The following is a 17,024-nucleotide window of genomic DNA, read 5'->3' as shown; positions in this document are numbered from 1 at the left end:
AGCAGCAGCCCGTACATAAAGAAAACAAAACAAAAAAAATCCTCCTAAAACGCACCTCCGTTGAGAAGCATCTCACATTGGCTGAAGTCTCAGCTTGCGCTCCTCCTCTCCCCTCTGACGTCTCGGCGTTTCTCCGGGGTCTTCCGGCAGGGGCACTGACGTTGAGGGGAGAGGAGGAGCGGCTGCAGAGACATCAGCCAATGTGAGATGGTTCTCCACGGAGGTGCGTTTTAGGAGGTTGTTTTTTTGTTTGTTTGTTTTCTTTATGTACGGGCTGCTGCTGCTGAATAGAAGCAGCAGCCGCCGGACAGTTTGTATTAGCGGTCGCGGGTGGCGAGGCGGTCGATGTGGGGGGGGGGGGGGGGGGGGGCTTGGTGAAGCGGGGGAGGGGTTGAGTGATGCGGCGAGGAGGGAAGGGGGGTAGGGGCTTTCTGATGCCCCGTTGCACAGGTTGTTGTTGCGATGTGGCGGGGGGGCACTTAGAGGTGCACCGTCGAGGCTGTTTGTGTGTGTGTGTGTGTGTGTGTGTGTGTGTTTGTATGTGTTTGTATGTGTTTGTGTGTATTTGTGTGTGTATTTGTGTTTATGTGTGTTTGCGTGTGTGTTTGCGTTCGTGTGTGTGTTTTTGCGTGTTTGCGTGTGTTTGTGTGTGTGTTTGCGCGTGTTTGCGTGTGTTTGTGTGTGTGTTTGCGTTTGCGTGTGTTTGCGTGTGTGTGCATTTGTGTGTGTGTGCATTTGCGTGTGTGTGCATTTGTGTTTGCATTTGCGTGTGCGTGCATTTGCGTGTGTGTGCATTTGTGTTTGCATTTGCGTGTGCGTTTGCGTGTTTGCGTGTGTGTGCGTTTGTGTGTGTTTGCGTGTGTGTGCGTGTTTGCGTGTGTGTGTGTTTGCATTTGCATGTATTTGAGTGTGTGTGTTTGCGTTTGTGTGTGTGTATGTGTTTCTGTGTTTGTGTGTGTTGGTGTGTGTTTATGTTTGTGTGTTTGCGTTTGTGTGTATGTGTGTGCGGGGAGGGGGGGGGGGTTGCGGGTGGCTTTTGTGGTCGTGTGGTTGGGGAGTTTGCCAGCAGTCTGTAGCGATTCCTAGGCAGGGGGAGGAGTACGGAAACACTCCCCCTGCCTGGGTCGTTGTTTGTTGGAGGGGGTTGCCAGTTGGTAGGGGTGCCTTTATGGATCCCTTTACTCTCTGTGTTCCGCCCTAGAGGGCGGGACAGAGAGATATGGTGAGTTGGATGGCTTCACCACCATGAACTTACGAACTGTTTAGGGATTTTGCAGATGGCTTCAGCAGGTTGTCTTCAGAATGTTGAGGTAGCGTTTTATGTACAGACTAGTAAAAAAGGCCTGTTTCCGAAACCAATGAAACGAGCGCTAACATGTGGGGGGTTTTTTGTGTGTGTGTATGTGTCACAGAGTTATTTTGTGTGTGTGTGTGTGAGGGTGCGGTGTTTGTGCAGGTTGTTGATGTGTGTCTTTTTTTGTTTTGTTTTTTGCTTGGGGGTTGGGGGATGTGTTGTGCTGGCAAAGTGGGTTGGATTGGTGTGTGGCTTTGAGGGTGTGTTTCTGTTGTATTGTGTGTGTGTGTGGTTTTGTCTGTCAAGGAGGTTTGTGGAGGGGGGTCTTTCTGTTGGTGAAATGTAAATGTGGTTGTAGGGGGGGTCAGCCTTTGTTGAGTGTTGTTTTTTTTTTCCATGTTTTTTTTTTGTGTTGTGCTGAGGCAGCAGTGTTGTTTTAGATGGGCGGAAGGTAGAGGAGCACGTTCTTTGTCTGTCGGTACTTTTTGGCCGTTTCAGGGCTGCTGTAGGGGAATGTTGGAAGAGAAATGTGCTGTTGGAAGCAGTGTCATCTTTTTCCATTGGGCTGGGGTTCTGGGCATCCTGGAGGTGGGTGACGGCTTGCCTGAGGACGGGGATGGTTGTTTTAAGTTGCCGAAAGGGAGAAGAGCACAGTCTCGGGCCGTCGGGGGGTGATACGGTATGTTTGGTCCATTTCAGGCCGGCTGCAGGGGAATGCTGGAACATTTATGCGCTGCAGGAATCAGCGCCGTCTTTTTCCGGGTGCTCAGGGAATCCCCGAGGTGGGAGACAGCTTGCCTGAGGCTGGGGATGGTTGGGCACGTCCTTGGCCGCTTCGGCAAAAGGGGAAGAGGAAGGGAGTGGGGAGTTACCTGCAGCCGCCTGAGAAACCATGTATTCTTTGTTTGTTTTGTATTATTAGTTTGCATTTCTGTTGAAGAAAGAGTGGATGCCTTTCGAATGATGGAGGTGGTGCGTCGGTGTGCGGTTGTTTCGTTAGTTTGGCAGCCAGTCTCCAGCGATTCCTAGGCAGGGAAGGAGTACTCCTCCCCCTTCCTTGGTCGCTGTTTGCTGCTGGCTGGGGTCGTGGGTAATCCTTCCAGCTGGGCCGCAGCTTGTCCTGTTCGCCCACGTCCCAGATGGTGACGGGCACGTTGTTTTCCGGCTCCTCTGACTCCATGTCAAGCGATCCCAAATATAGTCTATTATTATTTAAAAATTTCTACCCCCCCTCCCCCAGTCTATTTTTGCACATACCCACAGCAGGAATATTCTTCTCTCGTTCCAGCGGTGGTTCTGTGCTCTCCGTGCTGCACAGATAAAGAGTAGTTACTTACCTGTAACAGGTGTTCTCCGAAGACAGCAGGCAATATATTCTCACATATGGGTGACGTCACGTCAGCCCGGAGGACTTTCTAGCAAAGTCTTCATCAAAATGAAAAGAATGTCCCTCGTCGCGCGGGCAGATGCAGTGCGCATGTGCGCGTCCGTTTTCCCGCCCGCCGCAAGGACACACTCCTCAGTTAAATTCCAAGAAAAAGAGGAATACAACTCCAAAGGGGAGGTGGGAGGGTTGTGAGAATATATTGCCTGCTGTCTTCGGAGAACACCTGTTACAGGTAAGTAACTACTCTTTCTCCAAAGACAAGCAGGCCAATATTCTCACATATGGGTATCCCTAGCCCCCAGGCTCACTCAACATAACAAAGAACGGTCAATTGGGCCTCGCAACGGCGAGGACATAAGTGAAATTGACCTGAAACAAAACACAACTAACTGAGAGTGCAGCCTGGAGCAGTATAAAAATGGGCCTAGGGGGGTGGAGTTGGATTCTAAACCCCAAACAGACTCTGCAGCACCGACTGCCCAAACCGACTGCCGCGTCGGCTATGCTGCTGAAGGCTGTAATGAGATGTGAATGTGTGGATTGAAGACCACGTCGCAGCTTTGCAAATCTCTTCTATGGTGGCTGACTTTAGATGAGCCAGTGACGCAGCTATGGCTCTAACATTATGAGCCGTGACATGACCGTCCAAAGTCAGCCCAGCTTGGGCATAAGAGAAGGAAATGCAATCTGCTAGCCAATTAGAAATGGTGCGTTTTCCGACAGCAACTCCCCTCTTATTGGGATTAAAAGAAATAAACAGATGGGCGGACTGTCTGAAGGGGCGTGTCCGCTCCACGTAACAGGCCAGTGCTCTTTTACAGTCCAAAGTGTGCAACTTGCTTTCGCCCGGGCTCATGTGAGGAGGGGGAAAAAATGTTGGCAAGACAATTGACTGGTTCAGATGGAACTCCGACACCACCTTCGGTAAAAACTTTGGGTGCGTGCGGAGAACTACCCTGTCATGATGAAAGACAAGGAAAGGCGCATGAACTACCAGGGCCTGAAGCTCACTGACCCTACGAGCTGAAGTAACCGCCACCAAGAAAATGACCTTTAAGGTCAAGTACTTCAAATGACAGGAATCCAGTGGCTCGAAAGGAGTTGTCATCAGCTGGGTGAGAACGACGTTGAGATCCCATGGCACTGGAGGAGGTTTGACAGGGGGCTTTCTCAAAAACAAACCTCTCATGAAACGCATGACTAAAGGCTGTCCAGAGATAGGCAGACCATCTACATGTGAATGATAAGCACTGATTGCGCTAAGATGAACCTTGACCGAGTTGGTTTTAAGACCAGACTCAGATAAATGTAGAAGGTACTCAAGCAAGGTCTGTGCAGGACAAGAGAAAGGATCTAGGCCCTTGCTGTCACACCAGACGGCAAACCTCTTCCATTTAAAAGAATAACACTTATGTGTGGAATCTTTTCTGGAAGCAAACAGGACTCTGGAGACACCCTCAGAGAGACCAAAAGAGGCAACCTTTACGCTCGCAACATCCAGGCCGTGATAGCCAGAGACCGGAGGTTGGGATGCAAAAGCGCCCCCTCGTTCTGAGTAATGAGGGTCGGAAAACAGTCCAATCTCCATGGCTCTTCTGAAGAAAGTTCCAGAAGAAGGGGAAACCAAATCTGACGGGGCCAAAAGGGCGCTATCTGAATCATGGTTCCCTGGTCTTGCTTGAGTTTCAGTAGAGTCTTCCCCACTAAAGGGATGGGAGGATACGCATATAGGAGTCCTGTCCCCCAAAAAAGGAGGAAGGCATCCGATGCTAGTCTGCCATGGGCCTGAAGTCTGGAACAGAATTGAGGAACCTTGTGAGTGTCCTGGGAAGCAAAAAGATCTATCGATGGAGTGCCCCAAACTCGAAAGATCTTTTTGGAAATAGTCATGTTCAAGGACCACTCGTGAGGCTGCATAATTCTGCTCAGCCTGTCGGCCAGACTGTTGTTTACACCGGCTAGATAAGTAGCTTGGAGAAACATTCCATGTTGGCAGGCCCATAGCCACATCTGCACGGCCTCCTGACACAGAGGGCGAGATCCGGTACCCCCTTGCTTGTTGGTGTAATACATTGCAACCTTATTGTCTGTCTGAATGAGAACAATTTTGTTGGATAGCCGATCTCTGAAGGCCTTCAGGGTGTTCCAGATCGCTCGCAATTCCAGGAGATTGATCTGGAGATGCCTCTCCTGAAGAGACCAAGCTCCTTGAGTGTGAAGCCCATCTACATGTGCTCCCCACCCGAGGAGGGATGCATCCGTCGTCAGCACTTTTTGTGGCTGAGGAATTTGGAATGGGCGTCCTAAGACCAGATTGGATCGAATGGTCCACCAATTGAGGGAGTTGCAAAAATTGATGGACAGCTGGATAACATCCTCTAGATTCCATGTGGCTTGAAACCACTGGGAAGCTAGGGTCCATTGAGCAGATCTCATGTGTAAACGTGCCATGGGTGTCACATGAACTGTGGAGGCCATGTGGCCAAGCAATCTCAACATCTGCCGAGCTGTGATCTGCTGAGACGCTTGCACTCTGGAAACCAGAGACAGAAGTCTGTCCGCTCTGGGTCCTGGAAGATAAGCACAAGCTGTCTTTGTGCACAACAGAGCTCCTATGAATTCCAATTTCTGGGCTGGGACGAGATGGGACTTGGGATAATTGATGACAAACCCCAGCATCTCTAGCACCTGAATAGTCATCCGCATGGACTGCAAAGTTTCTTGCGGGGAAGTGTTCTTCACCAGCCAATCGTCAAGATAAGGGAACACATGCACTCCCAGTCTGCGTAGCGACACTGCCACAACTGCCAGGAACTTTGTAAATACCCTGGGAGCAGACGCCAAGCCAAAAGGCAAAACACAGTACTGAAAGTGCTGTGATCCCAGCCGAAATCGAAGATACTTCCTGTGAGCTGGAAGTATCGATATGTGAGTGTAAGCGTCCTTCAAGTCCAGCGAGCATAGCCAATTGTTTTCTTGAATCATGGGAAGAAGGGTGCCCAGAGAAAGCATCCTGAACTTTTCTCGGACCAGATATTTGTTCAGGGCCCTTAGGTCTAGGATGGGACGCATCCCCCCTGTTTTCATTTCCACAAGGAAGTACCTGGAATAGAATCCCAGCCCTTCTTGCCCTGGTGGAACGGGCTCGACCGCATTGTCGCTGAGAAGGGCGGAGAGTTCCTCTGCAAGTACCTGCTTGTGGTAGGAGCTGAAAGACTGAGCTCCTGGTGGGCAATTTGGAGGTTCGGAAATCAGATTGAGAGTGTACCCGGACCGGACTATTTGGAGAACCCACCGATCGGAGGTTAAGAGAGGCCACCTTTGGTGAAAAAATTTTAACCTCCCCCCGACCGGTAGATCGTTCGGCACAGGTACTTTGATTTCGGCTATGCTCTGCTGGAGCCAGTCAAAAACCCGTCCCTGGTTTTTGCTGGGGAGCTGTAGGGGCCTGCTTTGGTGCCCGCTGCTGACGAGAGCGAGCGGGCTGGGGTCGAGCCTGAACCGGCTGACGGGAATAAGAAGTGTACTTGCGGCTTCTAGAAAGGAGCACTTCTTTTTCCCCTAAAAAACTTCCTAGAAGTGGAAGTGGATGCAGAAGGCCCCCGGCGGGAGAGAGAATCCATAGCGTTGTCACGCTGGTAGAGATGATCAATCATCTCTTCTACCTTCTCTCCGAAAAGGTGATCCCCCCGGCATGGGATATCTGCTATCTTCTGCTGAGTTTGTTCCTCCAGGTTAGAGGCACGCAGCCATGAGAGTCTGCGCATCGCTATACCTTGGTCAGAGAAGCGAGATACCACATCGCAAGTGTCAAAAACGCCCCTGGACAGGAACTTGCGACACGCCTTCTGCTGCCTGATCACTTGGCGAAAGGGCTCAGCTTTCTCCTGTGGGAGTGCGTCTACCAAACTCTCAAGTTGCCTCACAGAGTTCCGCAAATGAATACTCGTGTAGAGTTGGTACGATTGAATTTTGGCAGCGAGCAGACCAGCCTGATACGCCTTCCTCCCAAAAGAGTCCAGAGTCCTATACTCCCGCCCCGGGGGCGCCGAGGAGAAGTTCCTAGAACTCTTGGCTCTTCTGAGAGCGGAATCCACCACCGCTGAATCATGAGACAATTGAGCCCGCAGGAGACTGGGTTCCCTGTGGATCCGGTATTGGGACTCAACTTTTTTGGGGACGGTTGGACAAGAAAAAGGCTTCTCCCAGTTCCTCAACATAAGTTCCTTGAGAGTCTCATGGAAAGGAACTGTGGCAGAAGATGTAGGTGGAGATGGATAGTCCAAAACCTCAAGCATTTTAGCTCTGGGCTCATCCACAATTTCCACAGGGAAGGGGATGGCCTCAGACATCTCCCGAACAAAAGAGGAGAAAGACAAGCTCTCGGGAGGAGAAAGCTGTCTTTGGGGCGAGGGAGTAGATTCAGATGGGATGCCTTGAGAGTCCTCACCAGAGAACTCCCCATGCATTTCATCGTCATCCTCTGATGAGGTATTGTCAGATGGGGCTAAAAGCTCAGACAGAGCCGCGCGAATCTGAGCCCGCCTCGACGAAGAGGCTTGACGCCTTCTATGATGGTGTCGAGAAGTTGACGGTCCCTGAGACTCCGGCGAAGCTTCCTGCCCCGATGTCTCGGGACAGCCAACCCGGGAAGTCAAAGACACTGGCGCCGGAGGCGGCACCAGTGAGACAGACCTCACCACAGGCTGAAGGCCTGATGCATAAACATCCGGCACCGGCAATGTCGATACCTCCGACGCCGTCGGCACCGGTGCCTCTGAAGTCATCGACACCGGTACCACCGGCACCGACAACCTTGGTGCCGATTGCCACTGCTGCATCATTTCCATGAAAAAAGGAAATAGGGCTTGCATACGCTCATCAAGAGCTGCTGCCAGAAGATGCTGAGGGGTCGGTTGAGGCATTGGAGGCAAAGTCTGCTGAGGTTGGGGAGTGGGGACTCGGCTGCCAGTGACCCCACGCGTCGGTACCTCAGTAATAGAGGGGGAGCGATCCTCTCGGCACCGACGCTTCTCGGGTATCAAATGTATCGATGACCCGGAGCTCCCGGTGCCGTGATGCGAAGGAGAACGACGACGGTGCCTCTTGGCCTTCGCCCGACGCCCGTCGTCGAGACTCCTCGGCACCGGAGAAGAGGACGTGGAATCCACACGTCTCTTCGGGGCCGGGTCCGATGCTGGACGGTCCTGGGGGGGTCTGCAAAGCAGGAGGCGCCGAGGTGGGCGGAGACCCACTCGATGCATCACTGTTCCCAGCATGCATCGGTCGAATGGCAGTCTGTCCCCGGTCTCCCGGTGCCGACGCCGGCTTCGAAGGCATCGTCCTCGACGGCACAGACTTCACCGGCGCTGATTTGGACGGCGCCGACTTAGACGACGCCAAGGCACCGGGCCTAAAAATCTTCTCCCTTTGGGCATCTCGGGAAAGCAGTGTCCGCTTCTTCATAGCGAGACACAGTTTGCAGCCCTCCGAGCGGTGGTCCGGCCCAAGGCACTGTAAACACCACGAGTGTGGGTCAGTGCTGGAGATGGCCCGATGACAGCGGGCACAAGGCTTAAAGCCGCTGGGCGTCTTCGATGACATTTCGGGAAAAACAGCCCCTGCCAAATCAAAAGACGCGATTGTGTCGTTAAAAGAAAAGGACACAAGAAAAAAAGGGAAAAAAACCCGAACGAGCGATTTAAATACAATTGCAGGCTAAAAGAAAGAAAACTTAAACAACGAAAAAATAATACTAATAATACTAAAAAGGATACTTTTTGTAGTTTTTCTTCACCTCCGGGAACAACAACACGAAGACGAAAAAATCACCGTGTCACCTCTTGACGCGGAGAAGAAAAAAACTGAGGAGTGTGTCCTCGCGGCGGGCGGGAAAACGGACGCGCGCATGCGCACTGCATCCGCCCGCGCGACGAGGGACATTTTTTTCATTTTGATGAAGACTTTGCTAGAAAGTCCTCCGGGCCGACGTGACGTCACCCATATGTGAGAATATTGGCCTGCTTGTCTTTGGAGAATGAGCCATTTTGCTGGGGAATGCTCCTCCCTTATTGTCACGTAGTTTCCTCTGATTGGTCCGTCTTACATTGCATAGTGTTGCCTGGGAACGGTATTGTGATGGTCCTTTGTGTTTCAGAATGTTGAGGGTGTTTTTTCTGATTGGTCCGTCATGCGAGGGCGGGGCAGAGAGACATGTGGGCATATTTTCAAAGCACTTTGGGAGGCTAAGTTCCATAGGTTTCTATGGAACTTTGGGAGGCTAAGTGCTTTGAAAATGAGAATGATGGTCAGTGTTGTGGCTTCACCACCATGAATCCATGAACCCTTCAGTGAGTAACTGAGTGACTTCAGAACGTTGTCTTCAGAACGTTGAGGGTGAGTTTTATTATAGTAGATGGGGCGTGGCTGAGAGCGGGTCTATGAGTGAGGGTGACTGGTCCTAGCCTATGAAGACTACAGGATTTTTGTGCTTCTCTGCCTTGGAGTGAGCTTCTCTGCCTTGGAGTGAGCTTCAGAACGCTCAAGGTGGGATTTATAAATATATATATATATATATATATGTATATATATTTGCATATTCATTTGCATATATATTGCAATTTGTATATACTCACACCATGTAGCAGTATATTGGTTCTCTAGGGTCCAGTGTAAAATTTATAGCACTGTCTTTTCATAGGTGGGTTAAGACTGTTGTGTTAAGTTTTCTGTATAGGTTTTGAATGTCTCTTTGTAGGGTTTTGTGTTATTTTATGTGATGTTCCATATATATTGTGTTCCTTATATGTTACCATGTATGTATATACCCTAACGCAATACCATTTGTAAACCTGTTACACGGAAATGGCAACCGCCATTCCGACAAATGTAAGCCACATTGAGACTGCAAATTGGTGGGAAAATGTGGGATACAAATGCTACAAATAAAAATAAATAAATATATACATCTCATACATATTCATTATGGCTATTAATAAAATCAACAAAAACACACACGCACCAGACTAAAATGCTGAATATGAAGTCAGTATATCAAAAACAATAGGGCCAGACACTTGATAAAATAACACAAAACCCTACAAAGAGACATTCAAAACCTATACAGAAAACTTAACACAACAGTCTTAACCCACCTATGAAAAGACAGTGCTATAAATTTTACACTGGACCCTAGAGAACCAATATACTGCTACTGGAAAACTATAACAAGCTGGACTGTTACACATTCCTACACAAACACTACATGCTAGCAGAATCCGTCACATCAGTCACATATGGAGAACATGGACAGACCCTCATGTGATACAAAATAGGAACCACAAAAAACATGCCCACAAAAACTGAAATATACATCTCTTCAAGTAAGCAGTGCAAATACTGGTAAAAGAGAAACAGAAATGTATTTTCTCCTGTACTCTGCAAAATGCAACAATAGAAAAAAAATGTACATTTTATAAAGCAGGCACGTCTTAGTCCTTAAAACGCATTAAATAAAAAGAATGTTTTCTTTTCTACCTTTGTTGTCGGAGCATTCTATTTTTCTAGTTAAGTACATAAGTAATGCCATACTGGGAAAAGACCAAGGGTCCATCGAGCCCAGCATCCTGTCCACGACAACGGCCAATCCAGGCCAAGGGCACCTGGCAAGCTTCCCAAACGTGCCCTTGGCCTGGATTGGTCTGGTCCCAGTCTCCACTTTCCATGTATCAGTGTTCTCCTAAATTCTTTTCAAGGTTGACTTTCCATTTCTTCCCTCTTCTCTTGTCTTCCTGTCCTTCTCTGCATCTGTCTGGCACTGAGCTTTCATTTTACGTCGTCCCCCCACCACCCCCACACACACATTTTTCTCTCACTCTTTAGTCCTTAGTATCCATCTACCTACTGGCTTTGACCATCTCCCTCTCATTCCCTCTCCAGCACTCCCATTCCCCCCTCTGTCTCTCCCTTACCCAGTCTCCTAAATACCTCCCCCATCTTTCACCCACTTCATTAGTCCCCCATTCCCATACTCTGTACTCACCCCCTTTGCCCTCATCTACCCTCCACTGCATCTCATCACCCTATCAGTCCCAGCTCCATCCAAGTCTCTCCTTCCTTCCCTTGCCTCCAAGGCCACTCTTCTGCCTGTTACCTTTTACCCCATGCCCAATAACTTATCTTTCACCATCTTTTTAACCCCTTTCTGCCATAACTCAACCCCCTCACCTATACCCCTCACCAGTACCCCAATCCCTTTTCAATGTCTTTTATCCTCTCTCCAGTCTTCCAGGTCATTCACATTATGTCTCAACCTTTTCCCACATCATCCCTTTTTCTTGCCCTTTTTCTCATATCCCTCATTTCACATCCTGCTTCTTCCCCTCTCCCACCCCCCCCCCCCCCCACAGTCCCATCCATCCCCTGCTCCTTCTTTCTGCTGTACCCCCATCCCTCCCAGTCCCATCCATCCTGCTCCTTCCCTCTGCTCACCACCCCTCCCAGTCCCATCCATCTCCTGCTCACTCCCTCTGCTCACCACCACTCCCAGTCCCATCCATCTCCTGCTCCTTCCCTCTGCTCACCACCCCTCCCAGTCCCATCCATCTCCTTCTCCTTCCCTCTGCTCACCACCCTTCCCTCTGCTGTGCCCCACCTCTCCCAGTCCAGGTTGCACCCCGTCCGCCCATGAGGTCAAGGATCGCGCAAGCACATTTTGAGGACTGGGGTCGTTATCCCCTCCTCTGGCACAGCAGTCTTCAATCTTTCTCTACTCCTGGCAGCGTTAGCGATGTATACACGCTGCCTTCGGTCTGCCCCGGAAGCCTTCTCTTCAACTTCCTGTTCCCACCCACATAGGTGGGACCAAGGGACGCTGCAGAGAAAAGGCTTCTGGGGCAGTGTGAAGGCAGCGTAGATACATTACTAACGCTGCCGGGAGCCCAGATTGAAGACTGCAGCGTCGGAGGGAGGGAGGGAGGAAGAGAAGGGGTAGATGGAATCGCGATCGGCAAGGCAGGAGGCACTGCCCCCCCCCCCCCCAAACTACACCCATGCCAAGCACCCTAACTTCCGATTCTACTACAAAAGATTTTGTCATTGCACTATGTAACTGAAGTTGAGGCGACTACCCCCAGTTCCGGAACCACAGGATCTTGGTTTGAACATTTAGTTTTAGTTTATTTATCAGAGCCCAGTTTTGGACAGCATTCATCCCAGCTGTCACTGACTGGATTAGATCATGATGTGAAGGAGATATTGGTAAGAGAAGCAAAATATCATCTGCATAAGATAATAGTTCGCCTAACCCCAAGTATATTGAACCAAGAGAGGACAAAGAAATTAAACAGAATTGGGGAAAGTGAGGATCCCTGGGAGACCCCACATTTCAGAGACCAGTAGAGGGAAAGCTGGTTATTTTGTTTAACCAAATAGCTTCAATCTGATAGGAATTCACTGAACCATTTTAAAATGCCTGAGATACCCATCTGATTGAACCGTTCCAGCAATGTACTGCTGTCAACCTCTAATGTCATTCAATATGTTTGCCAGGAACTGAATTTATATATTTTTATGGGAGTGACAAGTCTATACAGTGTCTTAAATATCCTTTGTGAAGGAAGCTATTTTTAAAATATAATACCTGAATCCCTTATAGTACACCTGTTGAGAGACTATTTAATGCTGGAGGACAAATTCTTACACCTAGACAACATCTCTTGGATGATGAACATTTTGAAATGTTATTGTTTATGAACTAATAAGAACTTGAACCAACAGAATAAATTTAGGGAGGGAGGAACAGGAGAGACGTTGGAACTGGGAGAGGAAGAAAAGAAAAAAAGAGGACGGAAAGAGCTAAAAGGGAAAGAACAGTGTGTTAAAAGACAGGTGTAGTGAGGATATGGAACAAGACAGGAGGAGAGGAGAAATGGACAACCAACAATGGGAAGGAGCAGAAGGCAGGAAAACATATGAAACTGGGACCATCAAGATGAGAAAATAAAATGTCCCAACAACAAAAATGGAAAGTGTTTATATTTAATTTGTTAACAGGAATATGTTAGCATTGACTTCCTTCTCCCTTTTATTTGAAGTATGGTACAATCCAGCCTCATTGATGGCTTGTTCCCTGTGTGGAAAACAACAACTATTTGGACAAAACTGAAGGACTCTAGCCAAGACCGTGATTTGGTGAGTAATTATTGACCAGTAAACCAGCTTCCATTTCGTTTCTAAATTAGTTGAACATACTATACTGGATTATTTTGCAGCATCATAGAGACCCATCACATCCTAAATTATAATTAGATAGGGTTTCGGCCCCACCACAGTACAGAGACTGCTCTAGTGGGGAGGACCATGAATATTCAATCTGAATTAGTAAAAAAGTGCTTTGTTCTGCTTTTAACATTAGACTTAGCAACATTTGATATGGTGGACTGTGACTTCCTTTTATCTGGTCTAGTAAGTATTGGAATTACAGGCTTAGTTTTTACATAGCTCTGCTCATATCTTACTGAGAGGACCTATCAGGTTATCTGGCAAAATAATGTCTCTACCCCTTTCAATTCCCCTGGAGGGGGGGGGGGGTCAGAGGGAGACCAAGCAGCTATAATTGCTTCAGAATACCGCTGTAAAATTACTCTATGAAGCATGAAAATTTGATCAGGTAACACTTTTGAAAAATTGGAAAACTTGCTGCCAAATCAATCAACGAATTAAATACAAAGTTTTGTTTTTGATTTTTAAGGCATTGCAATCTGGCTCACTGACCTACTTGTTTTCTCAGCTGCTTCCCTGACTAGGTCTTAGTCAGCAGCACCAATTACTGGTCCAAGGACCCCGTGAGGTGCCTTTGAACACTTTCCATAATTCAGTGTTTAATGTTTTGGGCCCCTCTGTGGAATGCTTTGCCCCTGACCTTATGAGCAGTGGACACCCTCTGAAAGTTTAAAGTTTTACTAAAGTCCTATTTTTCCTATGAGACCTTCAACAGCTTATCATTTTTGGAGCTTATGACCAATCTCTCCAGAGCCTGCTGAGTACTAGAGGTTTTGTTTGCTTATTTCTATGTAATGCCTACTGTATATTGTTGTTTTAAAATTTACTTTGTTCTAAAGCTGTATATATGCTATATTTTAAATTGTACACCGCTTTGATGGTCTGACCCTATGTGGATAATCAAATAAAATGACCCTTGCACTTTGGGAAATGTGCATTACAAATGGCTTTATATTATGTTCATTATAGAGGAAAAATGCATTTGTTTTTATACACGTAATACATGCCAAGTTTGAATTCTTGAGCTTCCCAGTTTACTTTTGAACACAACATGGAGGCAAATAGAAATATGAAAGACAAGTAATTCATTACTCACAACACTGGTGTTCCTGTACCAAACTGAAACTGTTGTTCCCAGCCATTTAAAGCACTCTGCAGAAAACTCCTTAATACCATACAACTTTAACAGGGTGTCTGACATTTACTAACACCTAGAAACCTCTTTTATATTCAAGTATTCCAAGATTACAATTAAATGCGTGCACATACATCTGATGAATGTTCTGTGCAAAAATCACTATCAAATGCTATTATCAAATATGAACCATAAATGAATTTGGCATAGTTTAAAAGTCAGGCCAACTGCCATTAGGTGAAGATTGACAGTCAGGAAAATTCTCCCTAGGACTTTTTTTCTGGGCAGTTGATACATGTTTGTACTGTAGTCTTATTTTGTATTCTTGGTTTTCTTATTTGTGAGTCGTGGTAATGTGAAGATATTACTTTAATTGTTTAAAACTTTAATGCATTGGTATAAATATTTTGTATGTTATATCAAATATGATGCATAGTTTTCCCTGGTGTTCTGTGATATTAGCTGTATTTTGATGTATACACTTTACTCACATCTACAGTTAGCAGGCACTGCACATCACTAAAAAAAAAAATTTAAAATTTTATCACTATATAAGGATGGTCTGGAACAGGGGCCAGCAACCTATGGCATGCCCAAGATGTTGTGTGGCATGCGTGGTTAGAGCAGAAGGGATATCAGTAACATGCTTCCAGCCATTGACAGAGGACCTTTACATAAACTCAGTTCATAAACTGAGCATATGCAGGGAGTGCTGGCATCAGCAGCTAGAAGCATCGCTTTCTCCACTGCTCAGACAGCATGGGGAGCTCAGGCATATTAACATCTTCAATTGGCAGGGCTCTGGCATTCCCACCAGCCAAGGTATTAAATTTTAATGTGGTTGTGAAAGCAGGGGTGGAGCAGATAGGAAATGCGTGATGGCACGTGATCACTCATTGTAATTCCAATCTGCAAAAAAGTGGCATGCAGGTTGCCAACCCCTGGTCTGGAAGCTTAATACTGGTGCTAAGCTGCAGATATGAACTGAAGGCAAGCTCAACTTAAAATCCATAAGGCCAGAAAAGACAGAATGATACAGAAGAGTATTCACAGCCTGTAGGAGAGGAAATATCTGCTATGCCTAACAGCAATTAGCTAGTGGCCAAATTTCAATTACATGTATTTCCTAGATAATAGAAGAGTTAGTCTGCTGCCAGTGGCTGAAAAAGTGATAGCCGCGAAAGGACTTCCCCACTTACAAATGAGTTATTCACAATTCCTGGCATAAACCAAAATCAGTCTTCCCAGTTGTGTGTAATAGGCATCTATTTATTACTTGTGTGTCTCCTTTGCTTACCCAGACCCTTTTGGTTACAAGTTTGTTTTCAATATGTTTTTTTTTGTTACATTTGTACCCTACGCTTTCCCACTCATGGCAGGCTCAATGCGGCTTACATTGGGCAATGGAGGGTTAAGTGACTTGCCCAGAATCTTAAGTTTACATTGGTTTCATTTAAATAACCAGTATTTATTTATCTAAACAAAGAATTCATAAGGTACACTTGGACAGTTTCAAAAATTGTTAAGTATATTCAGATACATACCTGTTCCATAACTTCAGGAGCCATCCAACAAGGTGTACCAACAAACGTTTTTCTTACTTTATTGCGGGTAACATCACCTCCTGTTGCTAAAAAAGAACTTACACCAAAGTCTAGGAGGAAGATAAAAAGATTTAAGAATAAAGGTGTAAATATACCAAAAGCAAACATTAAGGGGGGGGGGGGGGGGGGGGAGCAATTACTAACAGAACACCTCCAAACATCTTGTATAAAAACTAGAGTTACCTTGCATTGCCACTTCTTACATTTAAGTGTTCGCAGTTATGCCTGCCATAGACCTGGTGTAACTGATTGCTTAAATGTAGTAAGCACACACAACTTACAGTATTTTATAAGTTGCACATGTAAGTGTAACATAACATAGAAGGGCATAATCGAACGCGAACGCCCATCTCCATGGGCGTCTATCTCCGAGAACGCGTATGTGAAGGGGCGGGACAAACCATATTTTCGAAAAAAATGGCCACCCATCTTTTTTCCGATAATACAGTTTGTGCCAGCCAAATGCATCGGATTTGTTGCAGATTTGAGCTGGGCGGTTTCATTTTTCAGCGATAATGGAAAACGAAGGCGCCCAGCTCAAAAACGAACAACTCCAAGGCATTGGGTTGCGGGAGGGGCCAGGATTCGTAGTGCACTGGTCCCCCTCACATGCCAGAACACCAACCGGGCACCCTAGGGGGCACTTTTACAAATTAACAAAAAACAGTAAAAGAGCTCCCAGGTGCATAGCACCCTTCCCTTGTGTGCTGAGCCCCCCAAATCCCCCCCCCCCAAAACCCACTGCCCATAAGTCAACACCATTACCATAGCCCTAAGGGGTGAAGGGGGGCACCTACATGTGGGTACAGTGGGTTTTGGAGGGCTCAGCATTAACCAGCACAATTGTAACAGGTAGGTGGGGATGGGCCTGGATCCGCCTGCCTGAAGTCCACTGCACCCACTAACAACTGCTCCAGGGACCTGCATACTGCTGTGATGGAGCTGGGTATGACATTTGAAGCTGGCATACAGGCAGGGAAAGAAAGTTTTAAAGTTGTTTTTTTTTTTTTGGGTGGGAGGGGGTTAGTGACCACTGGGGGTGTCAGGGGAGGTCATCCCCGATTCCCTCCGGTGGTCATCTGGTCATTTAGGGTAGTTTTTTGGAACTTGTTCATGAAAAAAAAGGGTCCAAAAAAGTGACCTAAATTCTCGCTAAAATCGGTTATTTTTTTTCCATTATCGGCGAAAGCCGCCCATTTCTGTTCGGCCGATAACAACGCCCCAGTCCCACCTTCACCACGCCTCCGACACGCCCCCATCAACTTTGGCCGTTTCCGCGACGGAGTGCAGTTGAAGACGCCCAAAATCGGCTTTCGATTATAC

The 17,024-nt window shown here is 47.3% G+C and overlaps 1 protein-coding gene across 1 annotated transcript in view; it reads right to left on the bottom strand.

Annotated features, from left to right (window-relative positions):
- STK39 (serine/threonine kinase 39) overlaps positions 1-17,024 on the bottom strand; it is a 479,134-nt gene that overhangs the window by 225,060 nt on the left and 237,050 nt on the right. The window contains exon 6 of the mRNA XM_030209520.1: positions 15,642-15,751. Within this exon, the coding sequence (XP_030065380.1) occupies positions 15,642-15,751 (110 nt within the window). The remainder of the gene's footprint in view (positions 1-15,641; positions 15,752-17,024) is intronic.

Source organism: Microcaecilia unicolor, chromosome 7 (assembly GCF_901765095.1).
Source record: "Microcaecilia unicolor chromosome 7, aMicUni1.1, whole genome shotgun sequence".
NCBI classification, from domain to species: domain Eukaryota; kingdom Metazoa; phylum Chordata; class Amphibia; order Gymnophiona; family Siphonopidae; genus Microcaecilia; species Microcaecilia unicolor.
The sequence above is the reverse complement of the archived record's forward strand: the minus strand, read 5'-3'. Positions and strand labels throughout refer to the sequence as shown.